At 41.1% G+C, this 22,032-nt stretch overlaps 1 protein-coding gene across 2 annotated transcripts in view; it reads right to left on the bottom strand.

Annotated features, from left to right (window-relative positions):
• Positions 1-18,848: 18,848 nt before the first annotated feature.
• PLEKHA1 (pleckstrin homology domain containing A1) overlaps positions 18,849-22,032 on the bottom strand; it is a 49,497-nt gene continuing 46,313 nt past the window's right edge. The window contains exons 12-13 of one of the 2 annotated variants that reach the window (XM_063435324.1): positions 21,232-21,272; positions 18,849-20,354 (exon numbers count right to left, since the gene is read on the bottom strand). In XM_063435324.1, the coding sequence (XP_063291394.1) occupies positions 20,159-20,354; positions 21,232-21,272 (237 nt within the window). In that variant the 3' untranslated portion in view covers positions 18,849-20,158. The remainder of the gene's footprint in view (positions 20,355-21,231; positions 21,273-22,032) is intronic. The other variant, XM_063435323.1, reaches the window with a different exon arrangement.

The raw sequence follows: 22,032 nt of genomic DNA, 5'->3' as shown, positions 1-22,032 counted from the left end.
ACTGCATATAGAAATTGCACATCTGCATTTGAACTATCTGTAACAGACCTGCTGTACCCCATTACCTAAAGGGTGGACTGTGACCTCTTGCTTTCCTAATGAACATCTCCAGCTCAGCCGGTTTCTGAAGATGGATTTTAAATGCTTGAAATTTCCAGTTTATAAATGCAAGGGAGGATTGTTTCACATGTAGCAGCTAAATCGAGTTGCAGATGGAAATAAGGTGCACAATATCCACATACAATAAACCCTTTCATTACTCAGCAGCTTATGTCTGCGTTGGTCAGTGAGAATCTCGGAGCATAATGTGTTGGGTACAGTAAAAACAATGAACAATCCACTATGTACAAGCGAAAGAGCAAAAAACATACAAAAGCCCAGTCTTGATGAAAGCCCTAGTGATGGTGGAAACATTGTCAATGAAATGAAATTAGAGGACGTGGCACTGTTCTGAATCTATATTTGCAGATTTGAACTTTGAGAAATGAAAAGGGTTCCTTCCTGTCCTTTAGATCTGAACTAAGAGTGCAAGTCAGGAAAAGGAATGAATATATTGTTTTGTAATCTGCAAAATATACAGATAGCACAAACTTTACTGCGTAGGACAGAAAGCCTTTATCCTTGTGTAATAGGAGGCAGTAACTTTAGCAGGCCAGCAATATTCGAGCTGTTGCATAATGTTAGAGTATTTTATAAGCACATTTCCTTACTTCACCTCTGGCTTCCTAAGTTGGCATTGATATCGGTACATTCTACCAGCCAGCCCAGCACACAGTTTCAGACCCAACCCTACACCTCTGTGTTTAGAATGCTGTGCACAGACTAACGTTTACACCCTTATTAGAGGTTTACAAAGAAATTAGCAAGACAACTGTACTGAAATTCAGCAACAATACCTCCAACTGCTGATGGACTGAAACGTTTACCACCCTAAGCCTGGTAGCCGATGATCTACAGCAGGGGTGCTTAAAGGGTAGATCCCCAGCTGTTTTAAAACTACAGCTCCCACGATGCTTTGTCATTCTAAAGACATGCAGCGCATCATGGGAGTTTTAGTTCTACAACTGCTGGTGATCTACCTTTTGGGCACCCCTGATCTACAGTTTGCACCAACGTAATCAAGGGGTAAACCAAAAGCTGCAGAACATTTTTGGTCCTAATTTAATTTCGGTATTTTATTTTGCAATACATTGCTTCCGCTTAAACATCTAGTTGTCTAGAGTGAGCATAAGAAACAACTTCATTTTTTTGGTGGGGTGGGAGTGGGATATATTAATTTTAGACATTCGTTGATCCAGGGGAAGTGGAATAAAACATCAGGCCTGTGTTTGCGAGTTCTCCAACACATGGGGACAAACATCCTTCCTAAAATCAATGACAAACCAAATCAATGCAACGACTGTGCTGGATTTATTATCGTTAGTGTATGGGTGATAAATAAAAAGTGCTAAATGATACAGCAGTACTTCAAGTGCAAATTCTATGGGGATCAGTGTTTTATAATCAGTATAATCAGAGTGTTATAATCAGGAAATATCAGTGAATAGCAGTCTTTTATGTTACAAAATAAGATGCAGCAGGACTTTAACGCTTGAGCCCTGACCCAGATGAATTAAAGGGTTACTCCAGGCACTATGACCACTTCTGTGATTTGAAGAAGCTATAGTGGCAGGAGCCTGTATATGCAGTGTTCCTTCCTGAACTTCCAGGGATATAATCACTTTTGTGCCGGAGACTAGTTACTCCCTTGGCACATGTGACTTGGGCAGCTTGGAATAGCTGGCGAAGACTCACTCATTTCAAATGAATTCATGTTTAGCCTTATGGCTTAGGTATCTGCCAAGCACATTTTACACAATGGTTATAAAACCCTTGTATTAAAACAAATAGGAATCATGCTATTTTCAAAGGGATACAGGCAGCCCGCAAGAAACTGTACCTAAATTGCCTTCACTGGTGCAATGGAGAGATATTAGACTTGGATGAGATTAATGGAATGTTTTGCTGAATTTCTATTATTCTATTACAATATAGAATGGGTGACGGAGCTAGTTTTCAATTTGGAGAATGGCTCACCAAATTAGTGAAATAGAAAAAGCTCTAACAAAAGGGTTATTATTCAGTGTGCTCCTGAGTTTAATGTATCTTTAAATGTAAAACATAATAGAAGGGCCGGCGCTTCCTATAAGGCGACTTAGGCAACCACTTAGGAGGGGGCGCCCTGCGCCCTCATCACCGGCCCTTCTAATGCTGCAGCCGCCTGAGCACTCTATAGAGAGCCTCAGGCGGCTGCAGCACTGCCTCTCTCCCTCCTTTCTCCTCACCCCCTCTTCCCTTCCCTGTGTAGCATGGCCGAGCTCCTCTCTGGTTCACGGTACAGGAACATCCGTTTCCTGTACGCGGCCGGACTGACAGGCAGTGCTCACTCATATGGCAGATCATATGGGTGGGGTGTCGTGATGTCACATGAAGGAGGAGGGGGCGGCAAATTTTTATTTCGCCTAGGGCGGCATAAATCCTTGCACCGGCCCTGCATAATAGTTAAAAAGTACACTCTAAGAACAATTACCACTACAGTTCATTGTACTCATAATGTTGCGATGAGCCAGTGGGCACCTTCTCCAATGCCCTCTTTACCTACTATTGACGTGTGTCATATATGGTTTGTAAGAATTAAAGGTTTGTCTTATTTCTTTTTGTACAAGTTTGTCGCCTCCCTCTCCCATCAGTAGATCCAATCATACTGTAAACGGGCACTAGGACCCTGCAGAGAACCTTTCAACAGGGCTCGCTCTACAAGTCCTTTAGGTTGGGGGATCAGCTGGGCAGGCCAGCTCCTTTTTTCAAAGTGGAACTTCTCATTATGCAACTTGAATCACTGGCAACGCATCCCTCATGGCCCACCCACCCATCTATGGGATATCTCCCAATGTTGGGAGGTATACACTTTGCCTGCCATTGCATAGATAATGGCTTATTCTGAACTTCCCACCAGTATCAGCTGGACCACAGCAATGGGGCAGGAAAGATGTTTCTAAGCTTTTCAGTCAAAACACTTCGAAAACAGACGGCACCATTATCACCAAAATGAACTGTGAACATTATAATACTTCCAGTGCCCCTTTCAATCCATATAAATCTATTTGCATACCGTTTACATAGACTACAAACATACGCAAATCAAGCTCATCCCTCAAGGCCCCTTTTACTTTTTACTGCTATCAAAGAAAAGCATACAATCTGTATTGTAAGCACTCATCTCAACAGGAGATACTTTGTATGACAGATGTAGTAACATTCTCCAATAATAGCTTGTGTTATATGTAGAGCCCACTGAGGTCTCAAACCTTTTCTACACCATCGGTTATCAAACCATCAACACTACATGATTATAGGACATATCCAGCATTACTTATTTCCTCACATCTAGACCTCGTTGATGACCCTCGAGGAATGGCTGGAGGAAAAGCACTGCTTCACATTACACAGTATCTCAAGTCTAGAAATACAATGGTTTATTTTTTTTTTCCAAATCAGCACTTTTTGCCTAGTTTTTGAAATTCACTTTTTAGTTCACCACGATTCCTTCAAAATGGTGGGAGGAAACCGTGGAAAGACATAACGAAATACAATTCCCTTAACCCATCTCTGCAATGTGCAGGTACAGCACAGACTAAAGGACACTGTAAGAACTGTAACTACTGCAGCTTATTGCAGTGATCAAAGTGCAGTCCCTATGGTTTTTATCAAGCTGTCTTCAATTGAACCAAAGGCTCTATAGTATGAAAGCGGTCACTTATTCAAATCCATAAAATATAATCACAATATAGTGAGCTGTACGTTGAACATACAGAATACATTCCAGCTCCCACATAAGCGGAAAATACCATGGTATATACAAAACCCTCCAAAAACCTGCATTTGCCGCGCATGCAAATTAGTGCCCACTCGTCGTTGGACGTCGGAGGAGGCAAAGCATCGACCCAGTGCCGAGGGACATGGGCACTGGGATAAAATAAGGGATGCGCGAGGGAGGGAGCAGGGGGAGCGATGTGCCAGGAATACAGCTTTGTATTCCTGGCACTATAGTATCCCTTTAACAGTAATTGGACACAGTTTATATAAATAAACAGATTGTATATACCCATTCAATCAAATTAACACATTAAAACAACTCAGCTGATTGCTCCCCAGTGAGCTAAGCCTTGCATATGAGTTAACAGAAGTTCTTGCTTAGGAACTTCAATCTCTCCGACTAGAGTAGTGGACGCCAGGAGCAGCCCCTGGCAGAACCCAGGCAAGAAGTGAAACTGTTCAAAAATAGTTTCACTACTTCCAACGTGAGGGGGGATTCCAGGACACTCGAGCTATAAACTGGATATCTCTGGCTCTGAAAGAGTGAAATAGGCCTTCAAACATTTTCCAGTATCAATCAGAGCTTATTAGAAATTGTTACCGATGCAGAATATCTGTGCTACAAGGAGAGGTTCATAATGTTCCAACAATATATTAGTGTATGTGTTACACTGTGTCCTGTATTATAATTTTTTTTTTTCTTATGTCGCTATGAATGACCTTCTACTAAATTAATGAGGAATCTGTGGATTTTGCAAACATTTGAAAGTGGTATCAATGTATCATTAACTGCACCATGGTCAGACCATACAATGTACAGAGGTGTGAAAGTAGCAAGTTAGAAATAGGTTAAAGGGATTGTCTAGGTAAATATTCACCTATTTTATTTTTTTATGCATTATTCAATGCTTTACACATTTTTTTTAAAAAAAATAGACACGTTTTGCTGTGTTCTAAAAATAAAATTTAAAAGCAAGTAACACAGAAATACACTCAGCACTCAAACTCCCTCTACTCTTGGGCAGCAAAAGAGACTAGTTTTCAACAAATGCATAAAACAAGCAGCAAGGTGCAATTTGTAGCTTAGGACTCACCCAAGGTTTTTTTTCTAGACGTTGGTAGAGAAGCTTACACTTGAATGGGCATTACGATCGTACTATAAAAACTTTTATTTCAATTTACATAGGGATTTGCAATAGCGTGCAAATAATCCTTTCAGTTTTATGAAGTGTTCTTTCAATGCTTAATTAATGGAGGATATGTATCTCACAGTCTACAAAACTGCACCAGTTAGAACGTTATAGACTCACAGATTTATCTATCATCATTTTGGGTCTATAGTATTGTTCAATTGCTGGTTCCTCCATTTACCTGCTGGAGTACTTTTATTCGATTTATGAATATAATGTGTAGCGGACCCCGGTTAACCCAACTGGTTACCTCCGCTATTTTCTCCTCTCAGCCAGACTGGAACCGTTGTGTAATCAAGCATACCTTCCCCCAGTAACTAGATGAGATATAGTTCTGATTTTTATTTTGGCACACACGGCTTTGATGCACTGACCCCTAGCATGGGTTCTCCAACACAAAACTACAGGGGGTTTTTCTCCCAAGAGCCTCTGTGCCCGAGAGATAATGGAGTGAGAAAACTATAACTCCATTATCTCTCAGTTACAGGAAAATATACACAATCCCCCAAATGTACCCCCAATATAACCAGGAACCACACAAAGGTTATATGCCCGGATAGCTCTGGTCTGAGGTCACAACTTGGCAAAATATCACTTAAATCCGTTCGGCAGAATAGCATCACCACCGGGGTAAAGTTCTGATAGGCCGGCCATGAGGTGATGACCCAAAATAGTTCCAGGAAAATAAGTGCCCTGGCCGGTCTCTGTTCGGGGGTTCCTGTGCAAACACCGTACAAGGGATTCCCTTGATTTCAGGTAGTGAATGCTCTCCCCAGTCTGTAATTCCCATCTCCCGAACGTCTTTCGCATAGCGGGTGGGGAAGTAGGACGGACAGCGGTATAGTCTTTGCCGGGGTTCGTGCGAGTGCCTAGCCAAACAGGGTTCCAGGCACTCAATGACCAAGTACCGCTGCCCACGTTCGGGAGACAAAATGGCCACCATCCTTTTGTCGACCACGTATATTCGGCTACACAAAATGGCGCCCAGGGGAAGCATTCATTAATTACTTCCCTTGCGGTTTTACACTTAAGTGTGGCTGGTGTAAAGGTTCTAATGGTAACAGGGGTGGTCCTCGTTAGGGAGTCGAATAAAAGGATTCGGGGAAAATGACTCATGAATGCATAAAAAGGAAAATCAAACTAAAGGAACGGTACGTTCCGCCACATAATGATTCCTTAAGACAAAACGTTATTTCAGAAATTCAATGGATTTGAAAGACCCAGTGATAAGGCTTCTTAAAGGAACACCTCAAGCACCATAACAACTACAGTGCTGAGGTCTGCTCCCAACTTCCCCTTCTGCTCAGCAGCTTCTGTTAGTTCTCCTGATTTAAGCCATGCAGCCCGGACGCTCTCAGCCTGTGAGCTAAGCAGTGCACAACCGGTGCTTAGCTCAGTGAAGAAAGAGCTTCTGACTCACAATGAGTTGTAGTGTAGGTGGGGAGTGGAACCCAGAGGACTCTGGGTAATAAAGTCAAACCATTATGAAACAGTTTAACTTGAGAAATGGCACCAGGGCACTCCTGTGACCATAACTACTACAGGGCGCTGTAGTGGTTATAGTGCCAGAGGTTTTCTATTAGTTACAAAATACATGAGAAAGCATTTCAGAAAAAACAAAAAACAAGAAGTTTATTGGTGGTTAGGGAAAGCGGGAAAAGTTCAGTGTCGGCATGCAGAGAATGTGCACCCCGATATCCAAAAATCAATTCCTAAACATTGGAATGTTAGCAGTAGGCAGTTCAGTGATTACGACACCCTTTCAAGATGGTAAAACTGAAAAGCCACTAACCAAACATTTTCTGGAATATAATCATAGACTTCCTACAAAAGTTCATTGCCATTGATCATGTTCCACTTTCAATAAGTTCTGGTAAGACATAGACAGTTATGCCATTGTAACCAGAACCATTCACAATCTTTCACCACAAATCGATTTAATAACTTATCTCCCAATGTAGGTGGCAGCAGAAGTGGTCTCCTAGGGCTGTTGTGTAAATCAATGTTCAATCAGACAAGGCAGCTATAAAAACCTTGGATGTGCAATGTTTCTTTACAAAACTAGTTTCACTGTTTCAAAAGTGTTGAAACAAGGACTTTACCATGGACATTTCTTCAAGGATGAGTGGTGTGTCCGGCAGCCAAAAGCATGGATTCTTTTTTTAAATCAAACAAGGAGAGGGCCCTATGTAGAAGCCTGGCAGAGAAGAAGGCAGTAAGATCAGGGACAACACAGCTGTACCAGTATAACATCACTGCATTTATACACTGACTAAACTGACAAATGTAGGTCATAATAAACCAGCTAACAACAAAGAGCGGATTGTGCATCTATCATGTGATATCTGGAATGTAGGAGATTAACACCATACATATACCTTGGACGAGTCTTCAAGTATGCTTTAAACCAGGGGTACCCAAAAGGTAGATCCCCAGATGGTTTTAAACTACAGCTTCCATGATGCTTTGGCATTCTAAAGGCATGCAAAGCACCATGGTAGTTGTAGTTCTACAACTTCTGGGGATCTACCTTTTAGAAACCCGGTTCCAAAAAAAAAAAAAAAAAAAAAAAAAAAAAGACCATCCATTTTAACAGCCACCAAACTATAATTTTGGAGTAAACATTTGACAAAAAGGAGGCATGACAGTTACTTCTAAAAGATGCTCTAAATCCTGACAGTATCTGTCACTGGCTTAAATTCTGCCTAGGGCTTCCAGATATCCTCTTAAGAATTCGGCATTCTGCCAGGCACGTTGAAATTGCTGTACTGCAGTTGTGTGAACGTCACTTGCACCAGATACGCAATAAATTAAAAACATGCCTTTGAAATCTCCGCCATGCTTAGTAATTGATTTCATTCCAGAGTACATGAATTTCCCATAAAGTCAGGCAGCTCTTTCACGCTGCTACCCCACAACCTGCAGAATTCATAATGGTTCCTAAATCATACGCTGACTTGGCAACCCTAATTCACTATGTTGAAAATTAGTGTCATTTTCCTGTGTTGTGTGTTTAAGGGAATAGTAAGAAACCGATGAAGGAAACTTTTTTTTTGTTTCTACCTATGTTTTGCAGGTAGCACACCTCACCACCCCAAATGGGATAATCGTTCTTTATCCATGCAATCTCGGAGGAGGATAGTGAGTAAGACATGGACAGAATTGCTAACTTCAGACACACATGCCAGGAGGGCAAATTAGGTGGGCTGATACAGCAGCTGAACATACAACTTAAAGGAATTATAATTTGCCAACAAAGAGCACCTCTATCCTTTAAACCACAGAACAGAATCGTATTGCGGAATCTGCTGCACTTGCAGAACATGCTGGCCACGCTTGGACCAGCTCCCTGAGAAAGAACTATATAACAAGCGTCTGCAGGTCACGTAAGGTTCCTAGAAAAGAAATGCATTTTTATGTTAAGTTAAAAATATTACAACACACACTCTGGCTAAACCTTCATTGGCATGTCTACAAGAGATATCTTGATTCCCTTAAACAGAACCAAATCCAGAGAGATGCATTGAAAGGGCCAAGAATTACTAATAACACGTAGGACAAGCTGGGTTTGCTAGAGAACTGTACAGAAAACATATTTCACGATCCAACATATACAATTCATCTTTTGCATGGAGCATATAGAATTTCTGTACAAAAGATAGTGTGGTTAGGCCTTTTTTTTCTTTAAATGTATCTACAGTACAGATTTAAAGAGGCACACTCCATGCTCTTCAAACAAATACATTGAAGGAACACTATAGGGGACAGGAACACAAACATGTATTCCTGACCCCATTGTGTTAAAAACACCATCTAGCCCCCCTGTCCCTCCCTAATATAGTAACATCTTACATTTATTCCAGTCTGCTGCTGCTGTTGGCTGTGCCACTGATCTGCCTGCTTTACTGACATCATCAGAAGTATTGATCAAAGTCAATCACAATGCTTTCCCATGGGAAGTGAAACAGTTTTGAACGGTTTGACTTCTTACCTGGGGTCCACAAGGCTCTGTTCTCCGTCTCCACTACCAATGCCTGAAAGTTCCTAAACTTCTGTTGGCTCTCCTGAGCCTATTGCTGCAAGGGTGGTGGAGGCGGGAAAAAAAAAAACAGCAGACTATAGGTAATAATTCAAACAATTTGTAAATGGTTAAACTTCATACTTTGGGTCCACCAGGTTCTTCTTCCTGCCTAACTACTATCATCTGAAAGCCTGGAAGTTCTAAATAGCAACTTCCATTGGCTCTTCTGAGCCAATTCCTGCAATTATGGTGGAGGCCGGGAGCAGAACTCGGCACACCCCAGGCAAGTAGTCAAACCATTTGAAAGTCTTACAATGATCTGTAGTGCTTATGGTGCGTGAAGAGTTCCATTAAACGGTAGAGTTGAGGTGCAGGCTTGTACACAGTGTACATCCTCACTGCTGGTCAAAACAAGGGTATCGGACTTTCAGTTGTGAGCTATTTATTAAAGCTGTAGGTTGAATTAACAGCTCACGTTAAGCTTCGCCATGCTTCTTAATGAGAACTGTGTTACGGAGCACTGCAGGATAGATAAGAGGGGCAGACACGAATAAGTATGTGCAAACAAACCAGCAAGAAGGAAGCATTTTAAAAATGGACATTGTGGGGCACAGGAGGCAGGATTAACATGCAGAATGTTACAATACTTTATTTAGCAAAACAGTGAACTAAATTGGGCCTGTAAACATCCAGCTTGTTATCTAGGCTGAAAGTTACATTGTACATAACAAGTTGTGATGACTAAAGAGAAGATGTCAAGCTACATCTTTAGGCAGAAACAAGTAGCATCTCCTGTCCTCTGAGGGACGTTTCCATCCTCACTACATGTTGCTCACAAAGCAACATTAAATAAGCAAGTTTGCATCCAACTGGCATTTGTTTTGTTTCTATTTTTGCTAAAATTACTCAAATGTTCCTACATTAAATAACAATCTAGTGCTTTTTTTTTTCTCTCTATCATGTGACGCAAGCGGTTAAAGGAGCACTATAGTGCCAGGAAAACAAACTCGTTTTCCTGGCACTGTAGGGTCTTTGGGTCAGCCACCCTCAGGGCTCAAGAGGGGTTAAAGGATTAATCACTTACCTTTCTCTAGCGCTGGGCTCCCTCGGCACTGGGGTCTCATCTCCCTCTTCCGACGTCATACGCAGAATGCGCATGCACTGCAAGAGCCGTGCACGAATTCAAGCAGTCCATAGGTAAGCATTTCGCAATGCTTTCCTATGGACTGCATCATCAGCGCCTCTAGTGGCTGTCAATGAGACAGCCACTAGAGGCTGGATTAACCCCAATGTAAACATAGCAGTTTCTCTGAAACTGCTGTTTACAGCTGCAGGGTTAATCCTAGATGGACCTGGCACCCAGACCACTTCATTGAGCTGAAGTGGTCTGGGTGCCTATAGTGGTCCTTTAATGATTGTCCATTTTTTTGTTTTAGGAACGTAACTTTATCCATTTCTATCCACAGGATTCCATTCAACAGAAGACCAGGTTAAAAACAGACCGTCATGAGGAATGACCAAATGACATGTATATAATACAAATGCCAAGCGCATGCCATTTTATCCTGCACAGAATGCTTTCATACTCTGTGTCAGAGAATATGACAGCCTTCAATGCAGGGTGAGGTTCCTTTATAGAATCTAGAGGAAATTCTAACAAATTCCCTTCTACGGAAGTCATTTGAAAACAATTGTCGGGCTCCATAGACTATGAGAGATGGTCATCCAGTGAAAGTCTTCACTAACTGACCTGGGCACGTGCAGTTACAGGGTTGCCACAGATAACCAGCCTGATCACAAGTTAGTTAGTAAGGAATGTAACAGCATTGGAATTATTCACTAAGCCTGAAGTTGTGAACAGACAAGGCAGTTGAACATTTTAGTTTACAATGGCTGAGATGGAAAAATTGAAGACTTTTTCAAAAACAATTTGGCCTACAACGTTACATAGTTACATAGCTGAAAAGAGACTTGCGTCCATCAAGTTCATCCTTCCTGTGCAATTTGTTTTCCATCTGTACCAGAGACCTGCATTATTGCATGTTTTATGTCCAAATTTAATATTATACCTCCCAGCTGTCCCACTGTTCCGCATCATTACAACTGCCCAGCAACGCTCTCCTAATGGTCAGATAACTGTGGGTGGTGGCAAGGAGGCTGTCCTATTGTAAACCCAATAATGCAAGCACTCACGGGTATATTCTCAAAAAACCAATCAGATCATAGTATAAACATTTAGATCTCTCAGCGTTTTTTATCAAGATGTGAAATAAAACAAATAATAATTATAGATTGTGAAAAGGATAAACTCACCAATTCCCTAGAAGGGCATTCAACAAGTCCACCAGCTACTAAGAGGAAGTACTGTGTGTAGTAACACCTATGTTGTGCTGTGAGCCAGCATAGTGTGGTGACTTATACCGAAACCAGCAACAAAGCGAAATAGAAAAAGAAAGTCTTCTATGTAGTAAAAAAAATATATCAAATAAGGGTTAAATACTTTGAACTAGCAAGGGAAAAACACCACAATAATTGTTGCACCGCAATGTACTATTATAATAACTAAAAAAAAAAAAAAATAGAAAAAAAAATTAAACTAGTAATTAACCACATGTAGGAGCATTGTAGATATCAGTAACCGCAATGTAAAATTGAGCGCTTCAAAGTAGACATGTTTAAAAGCTTTAATATTTTATTTTCTATATAAGTGTGTGAGGATGACAAAGGAGAATGTAAAATGAGAAATGTAGGGGAGTATTTTAAAGAATATATGTGAAGAAGCAAAAAAATAAGAATAAAGTACAAGTGTGTATAAAATAATTTAAAAAAAAGTACAAGTGGATATTACAAATAAAATAAAACTCTAGTGACAAAAAAAAGGGGGAGGGGGGAGTTTTACTGTAAGCCAGTGGTTAGTCAATTATCCAAATGGTTAAAAGACAATTTTCTTGCTGATAAAAGGGTTTGACCATAGCTAATAGATTATTTGGTAACTTGAGGTGTTAAACTATACACACTTCATAGTCACACGTCATGCTGTTGGCATTCAATCCATGCTACAAGTTCTACAAGACTCAATACAATTTTTGATGTTGATCTTTTAATTGGATTGAGTAATTTTTATATCCAAACATCTGGAAATGCAATGGTGCCTATCTAGGCTAATGTATATATGTATAAATTTGACCACAAACATATACCGGCACAACACCAGCAACAGATTCTTGCACATTTTTCATTTTGTCAATGACATTTTTCATTTGGCAAAAAAAACAACAAACGAACGATTAAGAGAAATGATTGGTTCAGAATATCAACACCAAATCAATGTTACTCTAAAAGCTATACAGCCGCGGTGAGTGATCAGAACAATCACTCATCGAGGATGTGATGGTTGAAGGGTATTGAGGGCATAACCCTAAATGATAACAGATACAAGCTGTTAGCAACTGTTATAAACAAGCTGGCAACGATTATTTTTATCAGTCATGTATCAGAGTCTTTACCAACATTAAAATGGTCACTAAATATGATATGATCAATATTTTTTCACAATAGTAGATGATCCTATTTCGATTTTGATATTATTAACACTGTATATACACTGAGTACTTACCAAAGATAATTTTCGTAATTTTCTTTTTTACACTCTCTTTAGTTTTGGGATTTTCGTAGTGTGTGTTTTTTTTCCCTTTTCCCTAAGAGGGACCAATAAAGTTTATTTATTTTTAGTTCTATTTATGCTCCATGACTAGCTGTTTACGGCTTTACATTAGCAGAGCAGTCATATTCAGGGTATAGAGACTGTAATTGGGAGCACTGTTTAGTTAACCCATTCCAGCCTCTACTTTACAATGTTACTCTAATTCATGAAAGACAAACCATGTGTTTTTTTTATGTAAAAGTATACAAAATATACCATGGCTTCGGGGGGCGGAGCTTACCTGCCAAGCGAGCCAGACGTCCATGGCGAGAGCTCCCACATCTAAAGCCCTGATTCTGGGCACTACGCCCGACCGTATCGTGCCGGCTGCGGACAACTATCCTCCAACTCAGGAGGAGATGCTGAATCCAGGGACACCTGACACAGGTCTCCCTGCCGCTAAAACAACCACACAGCAATCCGCGGCCTACATGGGTGGGAGCCGTAGAGAGACGGCCGCTCTCCCAGTTCTCAGGCTGAAGAGGGGACGATCGCTAATCGCTTCCCCCCCCCCATGGACCTGAGGGGGTTATCCCGGTCCCTACCAGCAAGAGAGGCCACAAATGCAGACGAAACAGCAGATGCTGGCACACATTCCAGCGGCACAAAAGCGACGAGGCCCAAAATGGCAGACAAGCCTGGCTTCACTACATGCGGTCTGAATCCACCTCAATCTAGTGTGAAGGGCCCCACAGCACACTCGACAAAGAAGGCGACACACGCGCAACCTGCAACAAGCAGCACCCATGCCACCCTGCTCAGGCACACCCAAGAGTTTTTCCACCAGCTCTGCACCAACCTGTGGATGAAATTCCGAGGCAAGGACCGGCCCTATGGGCTGGCAGTGCGAGCGGCAGCAGTGTGGATCCGTCCAGCCACCCGACGCCAACTAAGTGAGCACACACCACCAGCCCCCAGAGCAACCTCCCAAGGGAGACTACACCAGCGACCTAAATGGCGGGCAACGGCGACAGGCCCTGAGGGCGCTAAATCTCACACTCCCACATATCAGAGCGAGACCGACAGGCACACACGACCTACCCGAGCACCACAGCGACCCACGGGAAGGAGAACCCCGACCCAAAGGTACACCAAGCAGAGTCTACCGGATTGCAACTCGCCAGGACCCGCTGAAAAGCTGCATCGACCAACACGAGGGGCACACACTCTGTCACGAAAAGGAGTCGGATGACTTGGCGGGGACTTAGACCTAATACCAGGCATAGTAACCACTGTCACTAGCCATACATTCCCCACACGAACCCTCATGAACCATAATCATTGCTACCCTGCCTAACACGCTCTATAAAAGATGTACTAGCCAAGTCTGCACATAGTTAGGAATGTTGTACACACAATCTGCCTAGCATGTACTTTAACCACAGGTTTAGCGTGTCACTTTATTTTGTACCTTTATAATCTACTAAATTAGGGTCAATCCATACAGAATGTCTTGGCCAGACTTTTTTTTTTCTTTTCTTTTTGTTAAGCGACAATATAAGCGTTAGCTTGGATTAATACATTTTATATATTGTCTATGATAGCGCACCTAACGTAATGCAAGTGCAAGCTAGTTTAACTCTCAACTCTGATGGTCAACCTTGTAACAATGTCATGTCATATAGTGATAATTCCTAAGCAATGTAAAGCCATACTGTTTATAACCCAAAAATGTGCTTGTTCTATCGTGTACCTCTATGTTTAACTGTTTTAATGCGCTGGAGGATTGCCTTTGGGGTACCTCACAAGCGAATGTTATAAGCTTACGCACAACAAAAGTAAAGAATAAAAAAAATTATATATATACACACACACACCCCATGGCTTCAGTTATACATTATTTAAAGGGATACTATAGTGCCAGAAAAACAAAGCTGTTTTCCTGGCACTATAGATCCTTACAGTGTCCCCCTCCCTCATTAAAACATCAATGCTTTCCTATGGGGGACCAGAGCATGAGGACCTCCAGCGTCAGATACCGGACCAAAGTTCCGTTTTAAACCAGGAAGCCCTCTAGTGGCTCTCTGGTAGACAGCCACTAGAGGTGGAGTTAACCCTGAGAGGCAATTATTGCAGTCCCTTGTAACACATGGTTGGAAGAATGTCTTTCATCCCAGACATCTAAACGAATCCTTACCAATTTTTACATGTCATGCACAATATTTCAGAAGCAAAGCAACCCCTTTCCCCTCTTTCTCCTCCCCTTATTTTCTTTGTAATATGCACTTGATTCAGGTTTTTTTGCTTCTTCGCATATTTTCTTAGACTCCCATTCCATTTTCCTTTGTTGTCCATACATAGTCTGAAAAGAGACATGTGTCCATTAAGTTAACCCTTCCTCACATTTGTTTTTTGCTGTTGATCCAAAAGGCAAAAAAACCCAGTTTGAAGCACTTCCAATTTTGCAACAAACTAGGAAAAAAGTTCCCTCTTGACCCCAGAATGGCAGTCAGATTAATCCTTGGATCAAGAAGCGATTACCCTGAGGACCTCAAGACACTGGCCCCGCTGACTACCAAAGATTATTTTCGCTACATGCAGCTTCGGGACTTTGCAGGAAGTGCGCAAGTTAGGACCGCAGCACACACTAAACCTACCTTTTATGAAGCCCTTTGCGCAGCAGAAGGACCACGTACCGGCCTCATCACCCGCCTCTACACCCAGCTTAGCGCCCCATCAGACAAAACATACACTCCCACATATGTCACGCAATGGGAAAACGATCTACAGCAAACACTGGAGGGTGGTGAATGGCAGGATATATGGGAAGCATCGACAAAAACATCCATCTGTGTAATTCACCAAGAACAGTGCTACAAGACACTCATGAGGTGGTATACCACACCAGTTACACTATTCCGCATGGGTAAAACAACCACCGACACATGCTGGAGGGGCTGCGGGGAGAAAGGAACATACATACACATGTGGTGGACCTGCCCCAAAGTAACGACCTACTGGGAAGACATAGCCCAACTGCTGACGACGGTAATAAACAAACCAATCAGACCAGATCCTTGGGCTTTCTTAATAGCCCGACCCATTGACAATTTACCCAGTAAAGAACAGAAATTGCTCAATAAAATTACGCTGGCCGCCAGAAGAGCCATGGCTCAACACTGGCTACAAATGGACTTGCCACAAATGACCGATGTTATCCGAAATGTCAAGGAGGCCCACCTCATGGATAGACTGACTGCCCAGGTTAGGGATACCTACCCACTTTTCATCAAAATCTGGGAACCATGGGAAGATTACACCAACCGTTGACACTACAGTGACTGACCAGACCTATATACTCTACGACTCGACAGACGAGGCCCGCCCGGGCGGCTCGCCCTGAGCCGGATGTACCCTATACCTACCCCCAATCCCACTCCTCCCCCTCTTACTCCCCCCCACTATACTGGCCTTCTTACAGGCCACTCTTTAGAATTGCCTATGCTAATAGAGCATGTGTGATGAGTGCTTTAAATGATCTGCATACCTTCGGTCAAACAAAATGTATGAAGCTACTGAGATAATAACCCTATTCCATTTAAACTTAAGTGCGGATGTATGTGTATACCTAAGCATATACAGACGCCAAAATAACCCCCGTGACCACCTTCAACATATCAGATATGCATACAGCACATGATGTATCATCCTGCTCTCGCCCTACCTAGAATCCGTACAATAAAACATAGACAAGAGAGACCATTAGGTAGACTTTTGTACCAAGATAGGGGTAAGCTAGAACCAATGCGATCAACGGAGGTAATCAACTTTCCATGACCTTATGTGATAAGGAGCCTGAATGAACTTGTCGAAAACATAGCACCTCCACGTACTCTATTCAAACAAAAAACATAAAAATGTACTGTGTATGTCTTGTTATATACCCTATTGTATTGAATGTTATTGTATTACAAGAGGATTGCCTTTGGGGTACCTCATATGCACGTGTTACCTGTTTAAGTACTCCAAAAATAAAGAAATATAAAAAAAAAAAAAAAAGAAGCGATTACCCTACATTGAAAAATTGTATCCTTGAATATTCTGTTTTTTGCAAGTATGCATCTAGTTGCCGTTTAAACATCTGTACGGACTCTGATAAAACCACTTTTTCAGAAAGAGAATTCCATATCCTTATTGTTTTTACAGTAAAAAATCCTTATACTAAATTTTCATTTTTCTATTCTAAACGTGTGACCTTGTGTCCTATATGTAAAGTCCTGTTTGTGAATAGATTTCCACACAATGGTTTGTATTGGCCACAAACATAATTGTATAATGTTATCATATCCCCTCTGTGGAGACGTTTTTCTAAACTTTTAAACTTTAGACGTTTTTCTAAAGGTTTAAATTTGTTAACCTTTCTTCATAGCAAATATGTTCCATTCCTTTTATTAATTTTGTGGTCCTCCTCTGCACCCTTTCTAGTGCCATAATATCCTTCTTTAGAACAGGTGCCCAAAATTGCACAGCATATTCAAGATGTGGTCTTACCAGCGATTTATAAAGAGGCAAAATGATAGGTCATCCCGAGAATACTCTCCCACATAATTTTTTCTTCTTCTAAATTCTATAGATCGAAATTTGATATTTATTTATTATGCTAGTAAAAAGTGAAATGTGCAACAATTCCTGTATTATTTCCCCCTGCTAGATCAGTTAACCCTTGTATGAGATTATATTACCACACAGAACATTTATCTTCTATTTGACTTAACTGGTTAGTTTGGTATCCTAATAAGCATACTATGATGGTCCACATCATCACGTACATTTAACTGCACACATTTTCTCCTAGTAGCTAGTAAAGTTATTGGATGATTCTTTGAGGGTATTGGAGAGTACTTTACAATGTAGAACTACTCTTTCTTTGCATATTAATATTCAGTACATTGTTAGACACAGATCTGCACACACCAGTCAAGCCTTAAAAGGACCACTATAGGCACCCAGACCACTTCAGCTCAATGAAGTGGTCTGGGTGCCAGCCCCCCCCCCCCTAGTTTTAACCCTGCAGCTGAAAACATAGTTTCAGAGAAACTGCTATGTTTCACTGAGGGTTAATCCAGCTTCGAGTGGCTGTCTCTCTGAGGTAAGGTAAGCAAATAAATGGTTAACTGGGGAACGGGACACTAGTCACCATTTAGGTGACTAGGGCTCTATAGCGTTAGGAATTCACATTTGTATTCCTAACGATATAGTGTTCCTTTAAGACTTTCTTTTCCCATAGAATCCTCAAATTTGCAGTAATGTTACTACCACAAGGGATTCTGGGTGGCCAAATGCAAATTAGTTCAACAAAGAATCACCGTTTTGCCTCATTATTCCATTTTAAACATGGATTCCTTGGAGTTTATGTTTGCTGTATACAACAGCTTTGAAACACAACTCAGGAAGAGATGCAAAGTCAGTGTACCACTCATGGACAGCCGTTTCGTTGTTTACGCAACCCATCAGCATGAGGTTGGTTACTGGCTTGCTGTTCCTTGAATTGTGCTTCAAATTAATAAAAAAAACAGATTTTTCACTGGTCTTGTTAAAAGAAAAAAAAAAGTGTGTGTGTATATATATATATATACATACATATATACATACACATATACATATACATACACACACACACATATACATACACACACAAACTCTTTAGCATTTGCATGTTTAAAGTCCTATAATCCCATCGATATGTATTTTTGCTTTTATGTTTGTATAGCATGGACCACTCCATATTTCTAGAGTATGCGCAAGAAAAATAAAATGACAATGCAACACTGTCTAGTAAGGAATATAAAGTGTGGATTTCCTGCTTGGCTCATTATCTCAGCCTTTGTGTACAGAAGGTCTTAAACCTCAAGAGTTGATTTAAGGGCTCTAGTAACTGGTGTATGCCCAAACACATGTATAATATATAAAACCTATGTTTTCTATATGGGCAAATAAAAAAAATAAAAAAAAAAAAAGATCTTTGTTCCACTAAGCACGAACAATAAAAGTTATACATGCCTTGAAGCTTTAGCCTCAGTTGACCTCCTAGGAATGAGTAATAAACTCAAAAAGGTTAAAAGAAAAATAGAACACAATATTACTGAAAATTAATATGTTTATTTCAAGTGATATACAGTTATATTTCAAATGGGTGTATGCACCACCCACATCTAGGAAGAGACTTTTATAAATTAGAACACACCCACCAAAAATTATAAAAATGGGGAAGTGGAGGGTGGGATATATGAAAAAAAAACAACACGTTTCCAACCAGGAATAATTGAAGGGAAGCACAGGGCTACAGCAGATCGCTTAATATCCAGCTATTCACAAAAATCTTAAAAAAATAAAAATAAAATTAAGCAAGAGTTCAGCAGGCACTTGAGACAAAAACCAACAGTGCAGAAACAGGATCTGGCTCAAATTTTTTTTTTTTTTTTTTTTAATAATAAACCAGGTATAATAACCACAACAACCTTGAACCATGTAAGAGGCACAGGGAGTGCAGAGCTCTAATACAAAATAGCTTTAACAAATCCAGCTCTTGGTGGTACCTGACACCTGGTAGATACAACAAAATATAAATAAAATAAAAAACAAAATAAATGTATATTTATAGCTATATCTACAGATTTTATATAGTATAAAATCTTTCTATAGATATGGCTATAGATATAAAAAAATGGTTTTCATGAACGCTATTCATCGACAGCCTTTCCCACTTGTGGCACTGGCATAGAATGTGCAAAATATAAGAAGGGTCACATATTTCAACATTACCTACCTCTGCCCTCAAGGAGACTGGTTATTGCTTTGCATCTTTCTCCGGGTGCAAATAGGTTAATCTGAGTACTATAAATACTGAGTTAGATATTTAAAAGCAGTTAAAATCTCATACTCTGTATCACTCATGGATTGGATGCATCGTGATGGCACCAAGTCTAGCTTATGCCACATTTTACAACTCACAGAATCAACAGTTTGAAATAACCCTTTGTAAGAGCAACAAGGCACTCTACACCATATTTGGCATGCTCACACGTAGTGACCCAAGTCACATTTCCATACAAACGGAAATCCTAGTTATAACCCTCGTTTCAGCTACAGGAGAAGAAAGTTCAACAGTTTTATAGGGAATGTGCGTCTTAAGCTTGTACAAGCCACTCATTTGCAGTGACAGGCCTGTCAAAGCAAAATCTGGTGGCACCTACTGGAGGCAAGAGGTGGGTCAGAAGATGGAGGTTTGAATCGAGATGAACTATAGGTAAAGCTGCATGTTGCTCCAGGATCCCTTCTTCTGCGTAGTTGACGATAAAGAAGTTTAGACATCAGTGACTGGCAGGCTGAGATCATCAAGGTCCACGTGGTCTGGAAATAAGACATGCTGGGCACTTGGCACGGAGGGGCCTACTTTGCTAGACTCATTTCTTGCAGAGAAAGCCGGGACCTTGACATGTCCTGACTGGGTCTTGGTGACTGTGCTATATTCCTCTCTCTCACGATAAGAGGGCCCTGGGTCAGAGAGCTGAAGTCTGGCGGCTGAGTGTGGGACACTGCTGGCGCGAAAGGGAAGGTTGAAGTCAGAGTGTGAGGTGGAGGCCTCCTGCAAAGAACAGAGAATTATTAGTTACAGTACCGTGAATGAGGATGGGTAAAACTTTAAAACCAAACAAATAAGATTCAAAGTGAGTCAGAGCAGCTGCAAATTAGGAAGCGTGGATGGACATTCAATACATTTATTCTAATTACAGCTGAACAACAGACTTATATAAAAAGGGGTTTGTAATTATGGAGCTTGGAGTATTTATGCAGCTTGGAGAGCCAGAGTTCTCAAAGAAGTCCTCAAGGACTATTAAAAGGTCCAAAAATAACTGGATAGTCTACTCCAAGCATACCCCAAAATCCATTAAATGGATCCTACAAGTCAAAAGGTGCTGAGGCGATATATTTGCCAGCATGTCCAGACAGCTATACTCAAAGTATGCTTACTGCCAAAATCAGCGATAACAGCTCAACTTGTCAAGGAAGCATAACCTGATGAGAATATATACATTAACCAAAGGTTTAAGGTTCCAGGAAATCTGTCTACCAATTTTCAGGTCACACTGTTAATAGGTGATGTTTATTAACATTGCATGATTCTAGACGTGGTACATGCTCAGTTACAGTCTATACACAAAACATGCAAGCACAATCATATAGAGTTATATACGCACAAACTGCACCAGTCGACTGAGTTAATGCATGGCTGTACAACAGAGGACCACCAGTATTATGTACTACAATTCCCATAATCCTCAAAGTCTCAGGAATTTAGAGATGAGAAAAAAATGGGAGCTGTATTTTAACATCTCGAGGGTCACAGATGAACAGCGTAGAGTTAATGTGCGGTGGGTGATGGTTCTGTGAATGTGGGCATGGTTACATGATAGGAGAGGCAGCGATTGGTCAGTAATGTGGACATGCGCTGCTGCCTGTACCTCGAAATACAAGGGTTCGAAAGGCGTCTGACCTGTCGTATCTGCGGGGAGACAGGGCAGGTTGGAAATTAGACAAACCATGAGGAGGGTAGGGCTGAGAAACAGGGGTGAGGCAAGAGGGTAAAAAAAAGCAAAAAACATAACAAAATACGAACAAAACTAGAACAAAAAGTACAAATCAAACAATCATTGGAAAAGGCAAACTGATTATACACATTAAAAAGCTACACCCGGTACCCAGGTGTAACAATATGTCTGATAGATAACGGCTTAAGAAAATGATATGTCTTAACTAGAAATTGATATGTCTAATAAACCTGTAACCAGTTTGTTACATGTATAGTGACAGAGTGTTATTGGGCATCTGGTCTCGGTCATTTATTTGCCAATGGGTAAAGGTTTCTGGTAACCTCTAATTAAAGTAATACTCTAAGTGCCAGGAATACAACGCTATATTACTGGCACTATAGCTCCCTCTGCCTCACTGTTAAATAATGGGTTAAAAACCCTATATCTACTTCCCTTATCCCAGGATTGATGTCCCTTGGCAATGGGGCGACGCTCCTCCCCCCTCACGAGCGGGGGCTAAGGCACATGTTCAGCAAATGCCGTTTTCGCGCATTAGATCTCTGCATAGGAAAGCATTAAATCAATGCTTTCCTATGGGGAAACAAATCTGACACTGGAGGTCCTCATGCAGAGCCAGAGTACGTCCAGCGTCAGATACCGCAACAAAGATCTGTTTCAATTCAGGAAGCCCTCTATGGCTGTTTGGGATACTTAGTGTTGCAATGTAGACAT

The sequence above is a fragment of the Pelobates fuscus genome, chromosome 10 (assembly GCF_036172605.1).
Source record: "Pelobates fuscus isolate aPelFus1 chromosome 10, aPelFus1.pri, whole genome shotgun sequence".
Classification (NCBI taxonomy): Eukaryota; Metazoa; Chordata; class Amphibia; order Anura; family Pelobatidae; genus Pelobates; species Pelobates fuscus.
Note: the sequence above shows the minus strand (reverse complement) of the source record. Positions and strands in the feature narration are given on the sequence as shown.